Below are 25311 nucleotides of genomic sequence, written 5' to 3' on the forward strand. Positions count from 1 at the left end.
GGAAGGCTCTCCCTTCCATAAGTAAAAGGAACCCTTGAGCACACTTCGGAGCACTATCTTGAGCAAAGTTCAACATTCATTCCGCTACACCTTACATTGGTATCAAAGCTTTGGCAGTGTTCTGTATCACTCAAGAAAAGAACCACAGAATTTTTTTTGCTTGTTGCGGTCGCACGAAACCCAAGTTCTCTTGGGCGTGTCGATTCGTAATCGTGTTTTTGAAGAGTGACAGGAAACCCAAGAAAGAAGGGCTTGTCCAGCCTCCCCTTGTTTCTCTTTTCACTCATTGAGAGCAGACCGTGCACTTAGCGGCCGGCCAATCCGACGTGAGGTGGGAAAAAGCAACCTTGGTGTGAGCGCAAGGCCGCCAAGGGGTGCACCCACGGAAAAGAGCAAAACTTGGGTGAAGAGAAGATCCTTCTCTAACACAGATTGCAAGCAAAAGAAGACCCTCAAGAACTCAAGACCCCCAAGAACCCAAGAACCCAAGACCCACAAGAACCCAAGTTCCTCGTGAACTTAAGAACCAAAGATCACATTGGATGATCATCACTCGAAGTGGAATGGATACTTCGCTTCGAGGTGGTGCGCATGGAAGTAGCAAAGAAGAATTGTCCCCACCAGGAGGTTTTTTTGACCCTCCCCCTTCCCCATCTACGCCAAGGATTGGACCAGATCCTATGTAGGCTTGGTGCAAGACAATGATGGACATGATGACAACGTGGCACGAAGCAAGAATGGCAACCATGAGCGTGAGCGCGAGCAATTACGCTTGGAGGCCAAAGAATTTGATCACAAGAACGCAGGAAGAAAAACAGAATTGGATCGTAAGAACGTTGTTCATTCTTTCTCTCTCATTGCTAATGTGCAGGCGAAGATTGAAGAGATTCGGGAAAAGGAGACTCTCTTAGTCTCTTCTTCTCCCAAGCATGACACACAGGATTTGCATGATGATTTGAATGACAAGCATAATGATTTGCATGATGATCACGATGTGATTTCTCACAAGCATGATGATTTGCATGATGATCACGATATTTCTCACAAGCATGATGATTTGCATGATCAAGATGTGATTTCTCACGAGCATGATCATTTGTATACTCACGATGTGATTGTTCACAAGGATGATGGTTTAGTTGATGCTAACCTCGTTGCAAATTCGATCAATCACGAAGAATTGATCTTGGCTTTCGAGTCGAGGTCCACAGCACACCCCCCCCCCCCCCCCCCCCCCACCCACAGGCAGGCTCGATCAAACACGAAGAGCCGATCTTGGCTCTCGAGCCTAGGTCCAAAGAACCCTTACAGGAAGTACTATGTGTTAAAATGATTAGTCAACACGCATTGTTCGAGTGTTTCATTCGTGACCGTTTCTTGTATTTTAGTCAGCATCTTTATGTGATACCTTTTCCTAGGCATGACATATTGTACATTGAGCACGTTTCACTCATGAATGAGCACGGATGTATGCGGATTATTCATGAAAAGCTAAAAAGTATGCATTCAAGGAAGTCACATTCCATGTCTCTTCCTTGGCACAACATAGTCGTAGAAAGAGCACAAGCAAGTATGAGCACCAAGCATGGGCATTTCCGTTGTGAATTGCCACAGTTGATTGATTTAGATCAGCAAGACAAGAGTCGATCTCATTGTTTGCGTGTGTGTGGTGAACGGTTTGACACTCCGTCTATTTGTTCATCTACATTGCATGCACAGTCTTTTGAGAAGACGAGATTTTTTCCAATCACTTTACATGAAATAGGTATGTTCATGTTTTTGTGTTGGAAGTGGTTTCAGGAATTTTCAGCCTTGAAGATTCTTGAAGAAGATGGACCTACATCTAGACAAAGTTCAAGCATTGAAGGAGCCACAGAAGACTTTGTGTCGCTTTCGGCGCGGCCCAAAGAAGCAAGCATTGCAGACCTTTATGAAGTTCAAGTATCGCACGACCCACACATCAGAGTGGGCCGGCGAAGAGTCCTTTCCAGGATTCCAGATGTTGTTGGCGATCTCCCTCGACGCCATAAAGTTCGGTACCAATACCTCACTTTGAAAAGGAGGGGATGTCACGTGACTTATCCAACCCTATGTGTCCGTGGACAAGCTACAACATGACCAAGGTCCAGTTCAGTCAAGTCAGTCTAGAATAGAAAGTGATCTGGCACTTTTGTCAGTCTGTTCGAAGACAGTGCATGACCAGTCACTTAGATTAGATATACCTAGATAAATCCAGGATAAGCCCAGATTCACCCTTAAAGGAAAGTGTAAGGTATAGACCATATCCTCTGGTTGCACACAACATGACCATCAGATTCCAATCAGAAACTATCAGTAGCATTATAGTGCATAGACCTATTTTTGACAATTTTCACTTATTATTTTTAAGTGACTTTTGTTGGAAAGTAGGTACAGCAATTTTTGCTAAGTTGTATATAAGGAAACCTAGCGCTAGCACTTTCTGGCAGAAGAGGCAACAGGAACTCAATTGAACAGGCACCTTCCCAACAGGACCCAGCAAGCCTAGCGTTTTTGCATCTGCAAGAAGGTCTAGCGTTTTGCACCCAGATCAGCCAGCGTTTTTGCATATGCAGCACCCTGGCGGCAGCAGAAGACAGATCAGCCTTAGCGTTACCAGTTTGCACCAGCAGATCCGCGGCATTTTAGCAGATCAAGACAAATCAGCCCTAGAGTTTTTGCATCAGCCTGACCCCTCAGCGTTTTTGCAGATCTTCGCGACGGAACATCAAGGAACACCAGCGTTTTCAGTTTTCAGCATTCAGTACCCGCAGTAGAACCCCCGAACCTAGCAGATCTCACCTTCCCGCAGCAAATCCTCGCCGCACGGTCAGATTTCGCAAGGTTTACAGTTTCAGCCCGGAAAACGCAGATTTCAGCATCTGCGTTTTCAGCGCATCATCGTTGCATCGTCGCCATCGACATCGTCATCGACATAGAGTCAGACGTCAGCAGATAAAGATTTGCAGATTTCAGCCCTTAGCATTCTCAGATTTCAGCCCGTGTCGTCGTCGTCCTCATCGTTGTTGACATCGTCAGAGATTTGTGCAATCATAAGTAGACCGCTCTCACCATACAGAGTGGGGCCCTTGGAGGAGGGTTTGACAACATCTCTGGTGTCCTATTCTTCTCTCTCTATCTCTCAGTCTAAACACCTTCATTCACAGTGTTCACCACTTTGTTTGTGTCCATTGCACTTTCTCACTAAAGGAACGGAAGGCTCTCCCTTCCATAAGTAAAAGGAACCCTTGAGCACAGTTCGGAGCACTCATCTTGAGCAAAGTTCAACATTCATTCCGCTGCACCTTACAAAAATAGAAGTTCCTTAAATTTTAGGAGATGCTTCCGTTGGGCTCCCACTGGTCTTCTGACCATCTATCCTCATTGGGACCGCATCTGAAAGTGCAATGTGACCCAACTAACAGATACTTTCTGTTGGTGATCCCACCTTGACTTTATGCCTTCATTGAGTTCACTTCCTAGTATCCACCAACTTGCTAAGTGCGACGGGGGGGCCTAAATAATCTTGAACTGAGCCTAGACATCCTTTTACTTTACAAGTTCCAGTGCTGACCAACTTCCCGTCTGCGGGTGAAACTACCGTTCATATTGGCAATACAATGTCCGACCATTTGCAACTTCAAAAAGAGGGTCTCAAAAATTAAACAAAAATCATTGGAAAGAAACCAATAACTAAGGTTAGCAGTTGCCACGTCCTCGTGACATACCCCCCTCTTGAAATCGCAAACGTCCTCGATTGCATACCATAAATACATGCCACTGATGATCTTGTGTTGTTAGCACTCTTTTATCATCGCATGTATCCACAAGAAAGGTCGTAACACATAGATACAAATGCCTTAATGAGACCTTCATACTTTTGTCATTTCCATCTATTACATTGAATTCATATGTACATATGATGTGCTAGCTCTATCATTATCCCTCCTTTGTACACGTTGGGTTGGGGCATAAGTAGGCTGTAACCCAAAGACCTCAAAATAAAGCTGCAATACATTTGGTGACTCTGACAGTTCATGCTCTTCCATCCACTTTCCATCCATAGGTGGATAGTTCTTGAACTTCACCACATAGCATCTTGCAACTTGTCCCTTAACTTTTTACCTGTGCAAGAGGCTCTTGCCTCTGCAAACGAGCATAATTCCACAACACTATAGTGTACTACCCACGACCAACTAAGCTCAAATTTCAAGATGATTTACCAATGCGTCAAAGAATCCAAGCAATCGCCTCAGAGAATCGGTGAGCAACGTGCCACTTGACAGACCCACATCACTTCTGCAAGAGATCTAGTGGCCATTCTACCACCGCGAGACCTCTCCCTTTCTCATCTTGGTTCATACTTGCAAACCCTAAAAACGCAACAGAAAATCAGCCCTAATTTAACCACTTTTTGGCAGGGGGAACATGCGGAATTTCCTGTCTGTCATGTGAAGAGGAACCCTCTTCCATAATGCCCTTCCCTTTGTCGGCCATAGTATAATCCCGCGTTCCTGCACTCTGTGTCTTTACCCAAAACAACCGAGACTCACTTCTTGAGGAAAAATGATTGATGACCCAGCAATGGAACCTTGAAACCCGCCCGTAGGGCAGTGGGCTTTGGCTTTCACCCGAAATTCTTTACGTTAGCCACACACACACAGAGCGTGCAAAGGAAACCTGTGACGGGAATTAACACTTAAGCACACACACGGCTCCGAAGCTAGAATGCTCCGAGCAAACGCCGACAACCTGAAGGCCCCAAAACTTGCGCCCCTTTTGGTATTTCTTTATACTTTGACTGGATAAATTACAAAGTAGAGTCCTAGGAATCCCTTTACCTGTATCCCGCTAGATACCACCTGTTTTGGCCAAATTTCAGTAGCATAACAGCCCCGAAACTTGCGTGAAACCAATTCCCCTTCTAAAACTCACTTCCTCTGGCATAAACCCTCTGATTCCTGCCCGAAAACAGTAAATTCAGCACGCTGTATTTACTGGTTTTTGCCCTGTTTTCAGCCCCAAACAGTCCCCTAACTGTCCTCTGCCAATGGGGCACGATTCCCAATAATTCTGACGTCCGTATGGCTGAAAAACAATCAATTTACAGCGCATACACAACGCTGAAAACGCACCTGTACGGTGAGGTTATGACCCTCACCGATGCATGCTTTGGAGTAGCAGTTAGCTACCCCTGTTCCTGCTCAAGGAGGCTCTTGCCTCAGCACAAAAGCATGAAACCACACAACTGTACATCAATCAAATGAAGAGCCCTCTTGTGGGGCATCAAATAACTGCACGTAGGGGGAAGAGAGAGCAGTGTGTAGTGTGCAGGGCATCACTCCTAGCACCAGATTGTACATGAGAGGGAAAGAAAGCGCTCCATAGCTCTTAACCTGTGACAGGTTCTCAATGAAGCATCCCCCCAGCATAAATCGAGCGCCCCCTCTTCTATGCTTGACCTGTAATGCATCTGTGGACAAATAGATGCAAAAGGGGAAGATTTCCATGGCTGTCAAAACCTGCGTATCGCTGAAAACGCAGCAAAACAGCTCAGTAAACACGCATCTGATGCCTTCCAATGCTGAAAATGAGCTTCTTGGTCCTACGTCAAGTCATGGGAAGCTCAAAAATGGAGAGAAATGGCTGAAAATCACAGTTATCAGCCTCCAAAACTGCTCCAGAAAGTCAGTTACGAGTTCTGTTCTCCCAAACTTGTAAATTGACCAAAAAGTGTCGCTTGGCACTCATGCATGCAATTTCCCCGCATTGGGCTTTTTGCTGAAAAATTTCTCAACTGGTGCATCAGTTGACTTTGCAGTAGAGTAATAAAATGTTCCCCTTGTCATTCTGAAGCTAATGACGCGAATAGATTCCGTTGCCCAAAATAGCAGTTCCCTAAATTTTAAGAGATGCTTCCGTTGGGCTCCCACTGGTCTTCTGACCATGTATCCTCATTGGGACCGCATCTGGAAGTGCAATGTGACCCAACTATCAGATACTTTTTGTTGGTGATCCCACCTTGACTTTATACCTTTATTGAGTTCACTTCCTAGTATCCACCAACTTGCTAAGTGCGATGGGGGGACCTACATGATCTTGAACTGAGCCTAGACATCCTTTTACTTTACGAGTTCCAGTGCCGACCAACTTCCCGTCTGCGGGTGAAACTACCGTTCACATTGGCCATACAATGTCCGATCATTTGCAACTTCAAAAAGAGGGTCTCAAAAATTAAACAAAAATCATTGGAAAGAAACCAACAACTAAGGTTAGCAGTTGCCACGTCCTCGTGACAGAAGGTGCAGAGGATGGAGTAACTGCTTGTACTGTGTTCAAGCAAAATAAAGAAATACCGAAAGGGGCGCAAAGGTTTGGGGCCAATACTCTCTGAGGTGGAATTCCGCCACTCCGTGTCGCGTGTCGTCTCTCTTTCAGTTTAGTTGTTATTGAAGTGCTAAAAATCCATTCAGTCTGTTCTTTTCTATTGGCACATGGTGCCTGTCTTGTGACAGCCCCCCCCCCCCCAAGGAGTACAGTTTGGACACTACAGGTGCATCTGATGTTTTGCATAAAGATTGCTTCGACCTTTATAGGGAGAGCCCCCCCCGTCCCCAAGGAGTACAGTTTGGACACTACAGGTGCATCTAATGTTTTGCATATGGATCATAATGATGTCCTCTCTCTTACTTCTGACTAATGCTTTGTGATGTTGAGCGGCCCAAAGGGAGTTTGGACTCCAGAATGTGTCATGATTTGATGCTCCTTTTAGTGTCAAAGAGGTGCATGATGCAATTCATAGTATTGACTCTATCTCCGACAGCCATTTCTCGATTACTGGAATGTACGTTGTGTGATTCTCTGTTGCAAGGTCTTCAGTATATAATTTTGACAATATCTACATGCCTGATTTTATGTCTTTTTGGATAAGATCTGTCACAAACTACTGACGTGTCAAGCCACGAAAGACCTGGCGGGTTGGGGATTCCCAAGCCCAACCCTAGGTGACCTGCAGATCCCGACCGAGGGGCCTAACCCCTAAGAGAAGAAGCAACAGAAGAAGTCGAAGCAGCAGAAGAAGTTTTACCAACTTACCGAGCCTCGCCGAGTGGGGCAATTTTTTAAGAAGTTCCCACCAACTTATGGGACCCCATCCGATAGGGCCTAGGGTACCTAAAGACAATAAATAAAGCAGGACCTACTGACTCACACAAACACAAAAGATGCGTAAATTGATGATGATGTGGCAATTGTACGGACTTTGTGCAAATTGCGCTAGCAAGTGATGGCATGGTAGGTTGTACGGACGTCGGACAGCCCTGTGCGCAAGCTTTTGGAGACCAGATGCTTTTAAAATTGTATGCTTTTCATGTCCTACTTTTAGAGACCAAGGGCCTTTAAAGTTTAAATAAAACCCATGGGCTCTCACTCTAGCAGTCTACACATGGGAGATGCCGTGCAGAGCCATGGGAGTTGTACCTTGTTGATGCAATATAAACAAATACCGAACGGGGTGCCAAGGTTTGGGGCAGTGCTCTCTAGGGGTGGAACTCCGCAACTCCCCATCTCATGTGTCGTGCATCTCTTTCAATTCAGTGCTACTGAAAGTGCTAAAAGTTGTTCAGTCTGTTCTTTTCCGTTGGCACGTGGTGCCCTCCCGTTACAAGATCTCTTATCCCGAAGGAAAGAGCCCTTTTGTTAGTTGAGTGAGAGCTCAACTAAACTCTACGTCAACTGAAGTCTCTACTGCTATGTCTGACCTTAAATTATTATAAACTTATCTTAGTTTGGAAGAATGGCAATTTTCCTCTTGTCTTTTGAATTTCATGTGTCAAAAGAAGTCCATTCCGAAGTTGCTATGGCATTACATATCATGCTGTTTGTATTGTCCCACGGATCCTGATTCAAACGAGCAATTTATTAACTACAATGGACACTTCCAACTCATATAGGAAACCCTAACCTTGAAGAACAACAAGTTTCATTCAGTGCTATCGAGGGTGTCCAAAAATAAGCAATTTCCCATATCCATCTTCTTCTCTCTCAACTCACCCCATGCGTTCAAACTCCAAAGTCTTTAAAAATTTTCATAATAAAGAATCTACTCAAAAATACCATATTCAACAAAAAAAATGGATTCGTCAAAAAATTAGCCTAGGAAAGTAATTTGACGTATAGCCAACATTATTATGTCACGTGCACATCTAACCCTATGTGCATGTGGACAAGCTACTTCATGACAAGGGTTCAATTAGCTTAGGAAGTGTTTTGGCACCTTTGTGAGTCTGTTCGCAGGCCATTCATGTCCAGGCACTTAGAGTAGATGCATATCCTCTGGTTGCACACAGCATGATCATCGGCATTACCATCAGAATCCATTAGGAGCATTTTACAATGCACAGAACCTATTTTCCCTATTTTAGCCATCTTTCACTTATTATTAATAAGTGACTTTGTTGGGAAACTCGGTAGGGCAAATTGGCTAAGGATATATATAAGAAAAGCTAACGCTAGCACTTTTTGGCAGAAGAGGCAGCAAGTACCAAGTGTCTGGCAGTGCACCTTCTCAGCAAGACCCCCAACGGAACAACCTAGCGTTTTCAGTATTTGCACATTAGCCCCAGCGTTTTGCAAGTTGTGGATCAACCTGCCGACAACAGTTTGCCTAGCGTTTTTGGAACAGCAAATCAGCCTAGCGTTTTGCAGTTCCTTGCGACACTTCAGCCCATAGCATCACCGTTTTGCATTTCAATAGTTAGATTCCGTATCGCAGCCCCCAAACCTCGCAGATCTCAGCTTCCCGCAACAAATCCTCGCCGCACGGTCAAATTAGCAACGTTTGCAGATTCAGCCCGCTATTCGCAAATTTCAACATGTGCGTTTTCAGCACGTCATCGTTGCATCGTCGTCATCGCCGTTGTCGCCGACATAGAGTCAGAATTTAGCACATACAAGATTTGCAGATTTCAGTTCCTAGCGTTTTCAGTTTTTCGCCTGTCTCGTCGTCGCCATTATCGTCGTCGACATCATCGACAAGACCATTTCATTTAGACCATTGTACAAGATTTGTGCAATCAATAGCATAGACTTCTCTCGCCATCGAGAGAGGGGCCCTTGGAGGAGGGTCTGACAACTTTTCTGGTGTCGTATTCTTCTCTCTCTATCTCTCAGTTTCAGCACCTTCATTCACAGTGTTTATCCACTTTGTTTGTGATCATTTGACTCTCTCCCTAAAGGAACGGAAGGCTCTCCCTTCCGTAAGTAAAACAAACCCTTGAGCCCAGTTTGGAGCACTCATCTTGAGCAAAGTTCAACATTCACTTCCGCTGCACCTTACATATTACCTTTCTTGTTTGACAAAAAACATGGTTTCTTGTGTTGAAAGAGGAGAAAAAGCAGAGATAACCATAGAATGCATGAGATGAGAGATATAATGAAGGCAAGAGCAATTGCAAAGGTAATTTTTTCCATCTAAGCTGCCCATTTCTCACTCCCAAAGACTAATTAGTATACTGCGTCTCAATAGCAATCTCTCTGCTTTGCTCCCCAAATTCCAACCATAGTGTAATTCCTACTAACCAATCACTTGCTACTTAAAAGACCCAACAGAAAAATAGCCTCACAACACGGACACTGCGACAGGATTCACCAAAGCACTATTCCAGCTAAGCTTCTAAATGAGCACAACAAAAAATAGGTTCAAAACAAAGTACTAAGTTCCAGGACAACACGTACCTAATAAAAGCTTTATAATTAGCATAAACATGTTGACACATTTCATCTGTTGAGGCTTTTTTTAGGTTGGCAAGCTCCGCGCATAGATGTCTGAGCCCCTAAAAGCTAATGAAAGCATTAGCAAAAAGATTGTGCAGAAGACAAGGTGAAAAGTCACAATGGCCTACATACTAATGTGTGTGACCCACTACTCAATGCCCTCTCTAAATTGGAAAACAAATGTTATCCATCTCTCACAGTGGCATACATATACAAAAGACAATGCGTAGTTAATGCCTCTGAGACAATAACCAGAAAATAACAAAGTTTGCCATCATTAACTTGCCATGTGGCACTAATCAATTAGCTTTATCCAATGGTTCACGATTGCTCCCAAGAGTTCAATGCTTTACTAAGGCCATAAGTAGGCCAAAAACTTGGTAACAAATAGCAGTACAAAGACATAGGCTGTTACAAACTTGGGACCTTTTTCAAACCTAGCCAGCTTCACTCATCCAAAATCCGAAACTACTGACAAGGGAGAAAAGCACATATACAGAGTTTCCATGCATAAAAAACATTCACTTCTGGAAGATGATGTTATGCTATAACACATATTTGTTAATGTCAGTACCTTCTCACTCATGGTCACGTACTTTGAGTCCGAGAAGATGCAGCCATCAGACCTCTTCAGCTTTGCTGATCGGAGCTCATCAATCAGAAGCTCGGTTTCGGGATGATGCCGATCGAAATGGGTTCCATTTCCAAGGGACAGGTGTAGTGCTCTCGAGCGCACGGAAGGCTTTGAATGGTCCATCGAAACTCTCTCTCTCTCTCTCTCTCTCTCTCTCTCTCTCTCACACACACACACACACACACACACACACACACACACACAGGGCGGGCTGCCACAAATCTACCTTGCCAAGCAGATTTACGTATGTATCCTTCTGCTGATTTACTTCGATTGATAATGCGTCCAAGAACAAATGTGGGAAAGCAGATCACTGATACTAAACTTCAGGTCTAACACGCAGTTCGACCTATGAGGTTGCGCTCTCTCTCTCTCTCTCTCTCTCTGGGTCTCTCTGGGTCCGAGGATGAAAGGCAGACTCCCTCTCTCTCTCTCTCTCTCTCTCTCTCTCTCGTCGCGACTGCGAGTCCGATCGCGATGCGATCTATTGGCTTGTCGCGTTGACGCTTCCTCTGAATCTGTCAGCGCCGCCATTGCTAAGCAAGGGGCCCGTAAATGACGCCAGTCAATTGAGTGAGTCAAGCGACCTCAGTGCCACGGTGGATTTTGCTAAGAGCCCCGTCCCACCACGGGGTTGCAGGGCTTAGAGGACATGCTGGGGTCAGAAAGACCCGATAGAGAAACCTAGAGGGATGTACCACTTATGTGCCCTGAATCTATTGGATAATGCATCATCTTCTATGAAGCGTAAAATTCAGAGAAATAGATGGTTGCTATACAAGATGAATATGATGCACTTCTATAGAATGATACTTGTGACTTGCCTCCTAGCAAGAAGGCCATTGCTACAAAGTGGGTTTATAAGCTGAAACGCAAGCCAGGTGGTAGTATTGATTGTTATAAAGCAAAGCTTGTTGCAAAAGGTTATGCTCAACAAAAGACCAAGCAAAAGTGCATTGATTATAAACCTTTTCTCCTACTTGTTGTATCGTTACTACTCATTTCATTTGTGCATTGGCGACTTATTTAGGATGGATGTACATTGGTCTGACATTGTTAGTGGATCGTCGCGACGGACGTCAGTAGCATAGCTATCTGGCACTAGCATAATATGTCAATACTCAGAGAAGTGTCTTTGATGAACCACGGAGACTATTTGAGGTTGGCAATCCTCAAGAAATGAACCTAACAAGCAAACGCATCAACTCAACAAGCAAATCACCACTCAATGATTGAAAAATTTGCATATGTCCTTTCTCACTGCTCTAGGTCATCATGCCATTTCGTCAACTAAACGAAGTCGGATTGTCTTTAAGGGAAGCTTCATTGGGCCTAAAGAGAAAAGTCTACAAAGTCTCATTGTAATCTAACGAGGTATATGGATGGCAATCCATCATGATTCAAGTCACAAGAACTGCAATTGAATAGCCAAAATAGGTGGCCCTAAGGTGTGATAACACTCTTCTATGGTCAAAACGTCAAAAAATAATAATTTAAGCACTCAAATATGAATATTAGGCTCATAGATGCGTAGTCGCGAACCACAACATAATTAGCAATGCTTACACTTAACTGAAAGATCATGAAAAGAGGAACGCAATGCAAGTTTTGAAATCAAAATCGGATTACCCAATCATTAGTTATGTTGATTACAAATCGAAGCTGAGAAGTTGCTTGAGCGTACATACAACTAAGCTCTTTTTTCTCCAAAAGATAAGCCTCCTCTTCACATTAAAGTTATTGACTTTTATACCTAGGGCTTTCTAAATGGCTAGTGGCCCATGGCTAGTGGCCGGCTCACATGGGCCTTTACACATATCATGATAGAATTACAAAAGAGATCGACCTACCACTCTGGAATTAAGATTTACACAAAGTGTAGCAACACTAGCTCGAAAAAATAACAAAGTACAAATGTGGTGTCCAACTAGGTGTTCAACTAGGTGGATGTCTGTATAGTGAATCCGCAAACATTCCCCCTTCCTAGGTCGTGTCGTCCCTTGACATGACCATGTGAAATTTGGTATATAGGATTGTTTTCAGCTTTGCTTTGAAATTGCTTTGCAGTTGATGACGCTCCTCCCTTCCTTGAGTTATTTATATATGCTATGTTTTAATTGATGTGGAGATCTATGTTGATTACCAAGGCAAGTTTGCATTTTGATGCACATTCTACATTTTGTTACCACTTTTGGGAGTAAAGATGGCTATTGGTGTTGCCTACCGGTTTGGGAAGTGAACATCTCTGGACCGTTGATTTGAAGATGGAGCTTGCCCTCTAATTTCACTACAATTGAGTCCTCTGCAATATTTCACCTATTTTGAAGCGTTGTGTGAGCTGGTATGATTGTTGTTGGTAACTCTCTTCTGTAATTTGTCATTGCTGGTTAGTTGTTTTTGTACGCCCTTCTTTGACTTGCCATTGTGGTTACCAGAGCTTTCTTGTTGTCCTTGAAGATAAGAGTTGCTCTTAAGAAGTAATAGAGACCTGCAATTATGGCTCTCTTTGATGATTGATTGGGGAGCAATTTCCTTATTACTGATGTAGAAGGAATATGTACAAGAGGATAGTGATGAGGTTTCTAGATTAGGATCTAAACCTTGGATAAACAAAGGGAAAAACCCCGTTGGAAAAAAAGTGCCTTTGGTATACGCTCTTATTGGAGTTGAGCAGTTGGGCTTTAAGTACGTGGTCAAGCAAGGTGAGTACTAGGAGAAACAAAGGAAGAGTGTCTAATGCAAGTTTCAATTATGAGACACTCTATATGCATATGAGAAATTTGTCAAACAAAAGCATGCAATGTGAAAGATGGACTTGATGGGTGCTTCGAGGAACAAATGTAGCAAATGTGACATCAAAGAATGTCACGATAGCTTCTATGTTTCCAACAAGCTTCTTTACTCTTGCATGTCTGTGCTCAATGCGTGAGTTTTTATTGGACTTCCTCCTTTACATCACTAGACTTAAAATACATAGACTTACTGCTTTCTGAAATAGGTTCGACGATTGCGGTTTGGGTTGATGGAACCTTTGTTTTATCTTCCATTAGAAGCGATTGTAGATGTGTGTGGGTTCTTTGTGATTGAGTGTCCACACTGGCGATTTTGGAACCCACCTTGTCTTTGGTCCACTTGTGTCCGTCATATGCATTTGCCCCTTTTGCTTAATGACTTGATGGACACCAGGCTTCGATATCCGTACTTGATTATTTTCGTTGTAGAAGCCTTGCTTTTCTCGTTGAAGACAAGGTATCCATTTGTTGGAGGTTGTATCACCCTTGCTTGCGATTGGCTTATGTTGTCTCTTGGTCATGATTGCTTGCCTTTCGATGGAGCCTTGTGCTGCATAGATGATCGTAGTTGTTCCAAGTTGAGCTACTACTTTTGGTAACCATATTTGTGTTGGAATTAGGGTTGCACGGAAACACACACATCTTGGAGAAGACGAAGGAAATTCAAGGCACACAACAGAGAGTGTATTACTTAGTGTGCAATGGAAAGATAGATAGCCCTAGAGTGATGGACGTATATACAATGCACGGGGGCAAAAACCTCCTAGTGAGAGAAAAAATGCCCCGACAGTCCTAACTGTGTTCATACACATCACTACCACGTGTATATGGTAACAAATCCCCCTAGGAGTGATGCGGTGAATGAGAGCTAGCACCTAGAGTATAGGGAAGTTCCATGTCTAAAGGACATGATCACTCCACAAAGGGGAGTAAGCCCAAAGCTTGTGAAAAGCTTCAAATTTCTCACGAGACAATGCCTTTGTGAAAAGATTGGCAAGGCTATCCTGTGTTGGTACATAAGCCAAGCTGATCTCTCCTGATGAGAGCCTTTACCTGACATAGTGGTAATGCACCTCAATGTGCTTTGTGCGAGCATGAAAAATTGGGTTTTTTACAACTGCCAATGCGCTCCGACTGTCAATGTAGATAGTGTTGGCAGTGTCCTATCCAACACCAAAATCAGTATAAGGCGTTTGAGCCATACACACTCAATTGTATATGTGAAGGCTGCCCTGTACTCAGCCTCACAACTAGAGGTGGCCACAGTAGGTTGCTTCTTGCTCAACCATGAGATACATGAACTGCCAAGCATAAAACAAAAACCCCTCGTGGACACTCGTGAGTCAAAACAACCAACACAATTTGAGTCCGAAAGGCCATGTAAGTCTGGCGGCAATGATCCCCCCTTGGGATAAAACAAGCCAAGATGTAAAGTGCCACTCAAGTAGCGAAAAATCCTCTTGACACCTGCCAATGCTTAGACCCTGGGCTATGCATAAATCTGATGACCTGTGAAACTGCAAAGTAAATATCCAACCTCATGTTGCATACATAAATAAGGTAGCCAATAGCATTTTGGTAAAGAGTGACATCAACAAGATCACCAGCATCATGAAGACTCAATTTCAAACCTGTTTCCATGGGAGTGGCAATAGGTTTGCAATCCTCAAGTCCAAACTTACATAGCAATGTCTCTATGTAACTTGTCTGACCACGTGAGACCAAGATACGCTTTGCTTGTGGATGATACAACCTGTAACCTTTTCTTTGAGCACTATAACCAACAAAAATAAAATTGGCAGCCTTATCATCCGATTTCTTGCACTGCGTTTGTGGCACCAAAGCATATGCCAAATAGCTAAAAACACACATGTGCTGAATAGAAGGCTTTCTATCATGCCATGCTTCATAAGGAGTCATAGATTGCAAAGCTTCCGTAGGACACCTGTTAAGTACATAAGTAGCACACATGATGGCCTCAAGCCAAAATGAATGCGAATAAGCTTGACTTTTGACCATACATTGTGCCATTTCCATGAGTGACCTGGTTTTTCTCTTGGCAACACCATTTTGTTGAGGCGTATACAGCATTTCACATTGGTGTTTTATTCAACGACTAGCAAAAAATGTATTAAATTCACGAGACATATACTCTCCTCCTCGATCCAAACGGAGGGTGCTCATAGTACATTTCGAGACATTTTTAGCCATAGCCAAAAATTGTTTGAAGCACATAAACACTTTGAACTTTGCTTTAAGAGGATATACCCATGGATGACTAAAGTAATCATTAATGAAAGTCACGAAGTAAAGGTAATTGCCCAAGGACGGAGTTTGCATGGGCCCACAACCATCACTATGTACAAGTTGCAACCTGGATGTGGCCCTAACTAAACCATCCTTTGGAAACTTTGAATGCTTCATCTTACCCAAAATAGAGCCTTCACAAACATGTTTGACAGGTGCTTCAAGAGGTGGCAAAGAATCAACCATATCAGATTTCTGCAAACGTAGCAAACTGGCAAAATTTAGATGCCCAAAACGTGCATGCAAAAGTTTTGCATCTGATATAGCCTTTGAATCTACAACATCATTTGCAAAATTATGCCCACACTTGTCATACAAAGTGAGATTATACAGTCCACAACATAAAATGCATGATACAAAAATCTCATCACCAAAACTGAGATCATGTACTCTACATCTATCATCCACAAATTTGATTACAAGCCAAGTCTAGAAGTGCAGATATAGACAAAAGATACTTCTTGATCCCAGGTACATACAATGCATCAATGAGTGTGAAAGAACTGCCATTTGCAGTAGTAAGCACAATCTTTCCAACTCCCTGAAGCGGATAAAAGGCATTGTTGCACAAGTGATTGAATTCCCATGAGGGACATAGTGTGCAGATTTAGTTGAATGAATGTGAGGAGTAATAGTGTGCTTCACAGGCAACACAATCAGTGCACGAGTCTGCACATCTTTTACATCGCAACGAGCTTGCTCAGCCGTAGGCAAAACAGTTGTGGTAGCAGCAACCATGCCACCAGAACCTACAACATCCTCAACATCGCCTACGTCCTCAAAACCAAGACGCACATCAATGCCCTACACAATATTTCAGACACCCTTTGACACAAGGGCATGTTGCATCATATAAACCCACATAGGGTAATTGTCCCCATCCAATATATCCTCAGCGGTAAACATCTTGCACACATATGTGTTGTTGTCAGCCATGGTAAATGTTGCACCTGATGTGAAAACTGCCCAAAAAGAGGAGAAACGAAGTGGGAACAACACGTGCTATATAGAACAAACCATAGAAGACTATAAGGGACCTGTTATGCAGAAAACGGCACTCACTGGATTTTTACAAAAAATGATGAAATAGGCTGCACAGTACTGCCTGTAGTGGAAACAGAGGGTGAAATAAGCTCGAATAAAAAGTATGAGCAGACCGAGCTCCACGAGCTTCCCCAGAATATTTATCGACCTGCGAATGCTCGCCAAAGCTCACAAAAATTGAAGAAAGTGAGTAGGTGTGTGTGGAAGCTGTTGGGACTAAGCCCGAGAGGATGCAACCTGCTCTGATACCAATTGTTGAATTAGGGTTGCAGGGAAACACACATAGCTTGAAGAAGATGAAGGAAGCTCAAGGCACACAACAAAGAGTGTATTACTTAATGTGCAATGGAAAGATAGATAGCCATAGGTGATGGGCGTATATACAATGCAAGGGGGAATGAACCTCCTAGTGAGGGAAAAAATGCCCGGCGGTCCTAAGTGTGTTCACACACATCACTACCACGTGTATATGGTAACAATATGAGTGTTACCTGCATAAAATCCTTGCGCTTCAAGTAGCATGACTAGAATCATCCGCTGCTTCTTGAACTCCCCAAGTACTCAACTTATACGGCTTCTGTCACTCCAAAGCTATGAATTGGCATTTTAGAACTTGTGTCATTATTTCTTCTAGCTCCTTGATTGGTGGCTTTTCCATCATTATCCATGTGCCATAAGACATTAGATTATTTTTTGCATATGGATCTATCATAGATGAACATGTAATATTGAGTCCTGGTGCTCCACATACGCTAAATTTGATCATTGTAGAATACAATCAATCTTTTGTCTTATCTTTGTTCTTCTCTTGATCTTGAGTTTGTTAAACATATGATGTGGAACTTGGCAACACTACTTCTTCATCCGCTTTCAATTGTGCTTTTTTTTTGGAGTTGATTTCTTTGAAAGTATGTCAATGATGAATATTCTTGTGGTTGCTTTTCTTCCTTCGTTTGTGCTTTTGCATTATGGTTCATGACATTGTTTGTCTCACCTATTCTGCTTTCATACTCACAATGTTCATTAGCTTCTTTCAACACGTTTATCATAAAATAGGGAGCTATGTCATAGCCTTCCTCATCATAAAACTTTGTAGGTGTTATTTCATTTACACACACATCTAGAGTAGCCAAAATTTGGTCCCATCCAAAAGGTTCAAAAAAATCTTATGGGAATGGTTCTCAAATGTATTCTTCGTCCCCTATTGATCTCTCTAGGATGCAATCCTCTTTTCTCAAGCTTCCACATTCAGACGCTCTACACATCCAAATATGTGTTTTGTTTGGCAACCATGAAAGTAGTTGCTTTCCATGGATTGTAGTCAAGTCAAAGTCTCTTACATGGGCTCGATTAACGTCTCTATAATTATGATTCTTGATGGTGACCCTCATGGTAACACCCTTATGCCACAAGTAGAGGTGGTCATAGCCGCAATCTTGCACCATTTTGAGTTGACGCATAAATGGTCGCTCCAAAATGACGTCAAAGTTGTTGCTCTTTCCAAAATTCACTATGGTGAAGGTATGCTCATACTCTATGCCGCATGAGGATAATATGATCTATTCTAGTATACCCATAGGTCTCTCTCACAAATCCATTTTGAAATTGCAGTTTCATTTGTGTTTTCCTGAGAGCTAATCTCCCCACTATCAAGTATGGCAATTCTTTTAACTCCTTGATGTTCTAGCAGCGACAAGGTGGTGTTCCCTTTTTCTCCTTCATAGTAATCTCCCACCTCTTTTAAAGGTATTGATTTTGCCTTTGGTTTCTCTTATGTTCATTCATTTTGCCTCTGTTGTGCTCAATTTTCCCATGCCTTTTGTGGATCAAAACTTCCTGTTTAGGGATGTTTTGTTTCTTTGGCTCCATTGGAGGTTGAGCAGACTCGATGAGCCGTTTGCACATTTCCAACCTTCGTGTTTCAAATTCAGGATGTGGATATGTCAATCGTCTCTGTTCCATTGTCTGATTGTTCTTCAGCCTTGCCTTGTAGGCTTGCAACTGAGCATCCAAGGCTCCATTACTTTTTTCACCTTATGGAATTTTGGATGATTTTTCTATTCTCCATTTGTTCCTTGTTTTCCTTTTCTTGTTTCAACTGCTTTTGGTTTGTTGCAACTCAATTTCTAAGGCGGTTTTCTCTTTCAAACTTTTGCTTCATTTTTTCTCGTTTAGCTTTCCACAATTTTCTTCCAATCTTCAGTAATATCCTTTGATTTTTGTTTAAAAATATGGGTTCCTCTACAGGTTTACCTCATATCCTCTTGAAGAAGGTACCACTCCGCCATTCATTGTTGCTCTCCCCTTGTTTGGGTGTTTTGGACAATTAGGAATGAGGTGTGTAACAACACATTCTAGACAGTATCCAAACTTTATGTTCCTTTTTTTATAGGGAAAATTCCTTGGCCAAGGGTTGCCTCCACACTTGTAGCATGGTCCAACTTGTTGTGTAGCTGGTGGCGTAGCCAATGGTTGTTCTTGCTTGGTAAGAATGGTCTTTGATCCATACTCTTGATTGGCTATTAACAAGAGTGTGTTCTCGTCCATGGAATAACTATTACTCATGGGTTGTGGCACATACGATGGTTGAGTGTACTTGACTACCACTCTACTATCATTCAGAGGAGGTGGTTGTTGCCTTGGCATACATTGCAGTCTTGGTTGAGTGTTACACCATGGAGGGGGGTACGATCTGCTCCACAACTCTCACATGTCCTCGATTGTGGCTGTCATGCATTAGGGTTCTATCTATAGCCTTGGTTTATTCTTCTTACCACTTCTTCAACCACTATATCAATGCTCGACACTGTAGGAGTTTGAACATCCTACTTTTTTGTGGATTCGCTCGTCGTCGAAGAAGCAATACTAGTCACATTGTTTGCATCATCCCTCACCTCTCCGTAAGCTTTACAATTGTCAACTATATATATATAGAGCTTCTCTAATGACTTGCTTGAAGGTTGTTCATCCTTTTAAGTGCAAGTCCTTCTTGAGAGTCTTATTCCTCAAGCCCCTCTACAAAGAGAACTGACAATCTCTCATCGTGTGGTAGCTCTCTCACAAGACATCACTCAAGGTATTGTTTGATTGAAGCAATGCTTCCTTCACCTTTTCAATGTCTTTTTGCTTGAAGGCATAGATTTCTGACACTGAGTTGTGCTTGATTCCCCTTTTCGAGTCAAATTTGGGTCCTCCTTGCATTAAAGGGCCAAGCTATCCCAAATAGAGCAACTCTTCCAAACAGTTATTCTAGTTCTTCCTTCATGCTTTTGAACCACTCCAATAATTATTCCATTTCTCTCTTTTTGCTTTTGCAAGTGGTTCCACTTCTCTCTTCTTACTTTTGAGGGTGGTTCAAACCACCCTCCTATTGAGAGGTAAATCTTTTTCCTTGATTCCAAGGGAGGCATAAATGACACTCTATGGGGTTACGCAAGCCAATTGAAGGGCCCTCAAAATATGCTTGTACTGGGCTTATGGGTAGGTGCTCTAAAAATAATGGGCACTTATATGAATATATGTCACCAAATTTACTTTTTGGTAAACCTTAATACTCTAAAAGTAATAAAAGTCATTTTGATCACTTAGCTGGATGAGTAGAAAGAGAACATGTATGTATCTGACCTAAAATGGGCTACAAGATACTAAGATTTGCTTTATGGGATCCAACCAATTTTCTCAAGAACAAAATGATTTAAAAATCACCATGAGGATGTGTTTTTAATGTCTAAGAAGCCTTTATGGAATGAGGGAATGGAGATAAAGGTCTCAAAAGCTCAAGAAATACCACGTATGATGTGTGATATCATTCTCCTTCTGCTCATGGAGTTTCTAGAGTATGATTTCCGCCTAAAATTCCGTGCACGCAATGCATTATATCAAAAGTGCTTGCTTCCAAAAATGGAGAAAATAACTTACTTTTCTCCAAAAGTAGTAGTTGAAGTGGAGTTTTATTTACATGAAGAGTATCCATCAATAAATACACTATTTCAATTGTTTGCAAAATTGAAATAAATATGTACATGTGTGAAATAACAAATCATGGTTTAAATACTTGAGATTGTCCAAAATAAGTAAATTGATAACATTAACTCTACATTGAAAGATGAGTTAGTCAATGTGCAAGATAATCTACAAGCTTTATGATTGTGTTGTGTCCATGCTAGGGATCTTTACTCAAATTCAAATCTCAATGTTGTTACATGTGCCCAATCAAGGTTTATTCCTAGAAAGTCTCCATTGTTGGGATTCAGGCCAACTAGCCGGACATCCGACTTACTACTAACCCATCTACTAACATAACCATTATACACTTATTCTTTAATACAACAGAATAAGGAGCTGCAACAAGATAACGTTGTTGTGCGCTCCACCCAAAGCAGGTGTCTCTCTCTCTCTCTCTGCTCTCGCACTTGCACTCACATACGATTTCCGTGGCACCTTCAACTGGTATCAGAGTAGAGTTTGTGCTTGCCGTTTTCGCATCCACGCACGCGCACTTTCAAAAGTGCAAACACGTTTCCGATTTTGGCATTGGCAAATTCGGCGTTTCGAGAGCATTTCTAGTAGGCGTCTTAAGGTTTTACCCCCCTTACAAAGCTGTTCGTGCAGTTGAAAGCTTCATCCGAGCTACGCTTCAGGAGTTATATTTTTCAACTCCGCTTTTGCTACATGCACAGGTACATGACCTAGGTGCAAGTTGTTCAGAGACTATTTTGGGATGGTATATAGCCGCGTTATGGCTATTATGTGCTATTGAGATGGTGCTTATGGGCTGATTAGGACCACTTTTCGGCATCGACATTGTCTCGGGTTTTTCAGGCATCCATCTCTTCATAGGTTCTTGCATACATACAGGACATCCAGGTTTCTTACAGGTTGCAGTGTTTAGCATCAACACAGATTTCAGTGGGAGTATTTGATGCGGATATGCATTGTTTTGGCACTTTTGATAGTGCTTGAGCTCTTTTGAGAGCGGTTTTACTCCCCGCAGGGATTTGTTTAATGCTTGCACATTTTGTTTGGCGCCTGTTTGAGCGTGTATATTGCACCTTCCAGTATTGTTGACAGTGGATGTACGTTATGTTGCGGAAACTGCCATACGTACCTTTTCTGGAGCTGATTTGGATTGTTTCTGGCAGTCCCGACCGTTTCGGAGGCCCTTTTTGAGAGTAGGCTGGTTTCTTGTCTGCACCTTTTGTGAGGGTCGATAGCGTGAGGTTTTCTTGAGCTGGGGGATTCTTGAATGTTGAGATCCTTTCAGTGATACAGGTTGCTAGAGTACCCCTTTTTCGTGGCCTCGCCATAGGACATGTATAGAGAGGGCTAGGTGCATTTGACGCCATGTTGGAAGTCTTGGGTCAGTTTTTTGACATTTTATGCACAGTTAGTGGTTGATGCGCCTGTTTTATGCTCTGAGAGCATTACTTTTTATGCGTTACTGATCTCTTGTGACAGTTTTGGATTGAGATTCTGTGAGTTTTTCTGGGAAAACTTTGCCGAATTTTTCCCAGAATTACCAGTGTTTATCGCCATATTATCTTTAGCTTGCAGCCATGTCATCTAGTGGTGAAAAGGATATTTACAATATATGAAAATTTGATGGGACGAATTTTGCTATCTGGAAAGAGAAAATTCAAGTTATTCTTATACAAAAAGGTCAGTTGGATCCTATCATGGAGCGCCCAGAGGGCGAGTATACAGATGTTGAGTGGGAGAAACTTGATTCTAAGGCCAAATCTACCCTCCGTTTGCATTTGCCCGACTCTGTGTACTTTACTATAGTACACATTTGGCCGACTCTGTGTACTTTACTATAGTTGGATAAAGAACTGCTAGAGATGTATGGGATAAGTTGTGTTCCAGTTATGAGAACGAAAGTGCCACTAATAAGGTTTTCTTGATGAAGAAGCTATTTGACCTTCGTATGAAGGAAGAGGGCACTATTTCTACTCACATCAATGAGTTCAATATCATTTTCACTCAGTTGACCACTCAGGGTTTGGTCTTCGATGAGGAAATCAAATGTATCTTCTTGCTATGCAGTTTATCCTCGTCTTGGGATACGTTCTGTATTGCAATTAGCAACTCAGCACATGGTACCGGTATAGTGTACAATGACGTCCTTGGGAGTCTGTTTACCGAGGAGATTCACAAGAAGTATGTTGCTAGTGATAGACAGAGGGGTCGCACTCAAAGTCGTGTAAAAAGCAAGGAACGTGGGGGCTCATGCAGTAAGTCTCGGGGTTCTATGCGTAATGTCAAGTGCTATCACTTCCATAAAAAAGGGCATGTGAAGAAGAATTGCAGGAAATGGCAGCAAAGCAAGAAGGATAAACAATCCAGTGACACTTCTAAGTCTGATGATTCAAACAAGGCTAAAGCAAAGTTAGAGGAGATCAATGTGCTAGAGTCCTCAAATCCTCCTATTGTAGAGACTCTTCCAGCGGTTGTTATGCCACTTAACTCTGACTTATTGGTCTTCACATCATATCTGCTTGTCGAGGCTCTTGTTACAGAAGATGCACAGTATGCACATAATTGGATAGTAGATTCTGGTGCGAGTTTCCATGTGACACCACATAGAGAATGGTTCTCTACTTATTCTCACTCTTGTGGCAAAGTGAGACTTGGTGATGCTTATGAACTAGACATTGAGGGTGTTGGAAACGTCAAATTGCATTTAAGGAATGGCACGCACTTTACTTTATGTAATGTCAGACATGTGCCCAAGTTGACTAAAATTTTGATTTCTGTTGGTCAGCTTGATGATTTGAGCTACAACACCACATTTGGCAATGGTTCGTGGATAGTACGCAAAGATAATCTTGTTGTACTCAGAGGTTAGAAGCATGGTACCTTGTATTCCATGCATGTGTCATATGTTGGTCATGATTACATATCTATAGCCGAGTTGTCGTCTACTAAGTTGTGGCATTGCCGGCTAGGTCATATTAGCCAAAAAGGAATGAGAACTCTGACTCGTTTTGGCTACCGACCTGTCTTGTATTATGTTGACTTTCCTGTTTGTGAGCACTGTATCTATGGCAAACAGACTAGGTCCGTGCACTTACCATTGGGTCAAAAGCGAGCTGAACCTCTAGATTTAGTGCATAGTGATGTTTGTGGTCCTATGTCAACCAAATATCTAGGGGGAGCAGCTATTTTGTGACATTCCTAGATGACTCTACTCGAAAGGTGTGGGCATATACTTTGAAACATAAGGATCAAGTTCTTCCAGTGTTCCAAATTTTTTTAGCACTCGTTGAGAATCAGTCTGGCAAGAAACTCAAGAGGTTGGGGACTGACAATGGTGGAGAGTATGCCTCCAAGGAGTTTGACAATTTCTGTGCTAAAAGGGGGATTAAAAGGCAGTTTACTGCACCATACACACCAGCTCAGAATGGAGTTGCTGAGCGCATGAATCGTACGATTCAATAAAGAGTCACAGCCATGCTTTCTAGGGCAAATCTCACACAAGACTTTTGGGTAGAAGCTGTCTTGACCGCAGTGCACATTATAAATCGTTCGCCTAGTATGCCATTGAATTATGAGATTCCAGAAGAGTTATGGTCTAAACGTAAGCCCCACTATGACCATCTACATGTTTTTGGTTGGGAAGCTTATGCTCACGTGCCTAAACAACTTCGACAAAAGTTAGCCAAAGTCACACAAATGTATTTTCATTGGATATGGTGCAAATGGAGAGATGGGATATCGTCTCTGGCACCCGGAATCTCGTCGAGTCATCTATAGTTCATATGTGATCTTCAAAGAGTCAAAGATGCATAAACAACCTATCAAGGAAATAGAAATTCGGAGAGTCACTTTTGAGGATGTTGCCTCAGAGACAGTGAAATCAACTCAGTGGGCTAGTGATGTACCTTCCACTAGCAATGCTCCAGAGGGAGCGGATAGCAATGGTCAAGGAGTGAGATGGTCTACTAGAGTCTCTCGTCCACCTGCACGTTTTGAGCCAGGTCTTGATTACATCATGTTGACCAATTGCCAAGCTGCTACCAAGAAGCCATGATGACGGATGATGTGGTGAATTGGTAGCAGGCTATGGAATCTAAGTATAACTCGATTCTGGCTAATGACACTTGGGACTTGGTAGAACTGTCAAATGATGCGAAAGCTTTACCTTGCAAATGGGTTTACAAGAGGAAATTTACCTCAGGTGATCCAAATCCAAAGTAGAAGGCTAGACTTGTATCCAAAGGGTTCAAACAACAAAAGGGAGTCGATTTTGATGAAATCTTCTCGACTGTAGTCAAGATGACAATGCTTAGAACTGTACTTGGTCTTGTAGCAATTAAGGACATGGAACTTGTCCAAATGGATGTGAAGACAACATTTCTTCACGGGGATCTCGATGAGGATGTTTACATGCAGCAGCCTAAAGGGTTTGTTCAGGAGAATGCATCTCGTGAGGAGCTAGTATGTAAGCTCAAAAAGGTACTTTATGGCTTAAAGCAGGGCTCAAGGCAGTGGTATCATAAATTGATGCATGTATGAGGTCTCGAGGATATAAAAGGAGCGAAGAGGATCACTGCTTGTACACAAGAAAGCTAGATGATGGCTCGATGATCATTCTAGTTTTGTATGTTGATGACATGCTTATAGCTGGGAAATCCTTTGCGAAAATTGCCAACTTGAAGAAAGCAATGATTTTGCAATGGAAGATTTGGGGGATGCTACACACTTTCTTGGCATGCGAATCAGAAGAGATCCCAAACGTCG

At 42.5% G+C, this 25311-nt stretch overlaps 1 protein-coding gene across 7 annotated transcripts in view; it reads right to left on the reverse strand.

The window, feature by feature from the left end:
- The window catches only part of LOC147451156 (exocyst complex component EXO84B-like), a 57343-nt gene extending 46357 nt beyond the window's left edge, over window positions 1–10986 (reverse strand). Inside the window, exons 1-2 of one of the 7 annotated variants that reach the window (XM_086520124.1) lie at window positions 10367–10986; window positions 9754–9851 (exon numbers count right to left, since the gene is read on the reverse strand). In XM_086520124.1, the coding sequence (XP_086376250.1) occupies window positions 9754–9851; window positions 10367–10549 (281 nt within the window). In that variant the 5' untranslated portion in view covers window positions 10550–10986. Of the gene's footprint in view, window positions 1–9753; window positions 9859–10366 lie in introns of all 7 variants that reach the window. The other 6 variants (XM_086520129.1, XM_086520128.1, XM_086520127.1 and 3 more) reach the window with 6 other exon arrangements.
- Between the last annotated feature and the right edge of the window lie 14325 nt (window positions 10987–25311).

The sequence above is a fragment of the Adiantum capillus-veneris genome, chromosome 9 (genome assembly GCF_014529385.1).
Source record: "Adiantum capillus-veneris isolate H3 chromosome 9, ASM1452938v2, whole genome shotgun sequence".
Classification (NCBI taxonomy): domain Eukaryota; kingdom Viridiplantae; phylum Streptophyta; class Polypodiopsida; order Polypodiales; family Pteridaceae; genus Adiantum; species Adiantum capillus-veneris.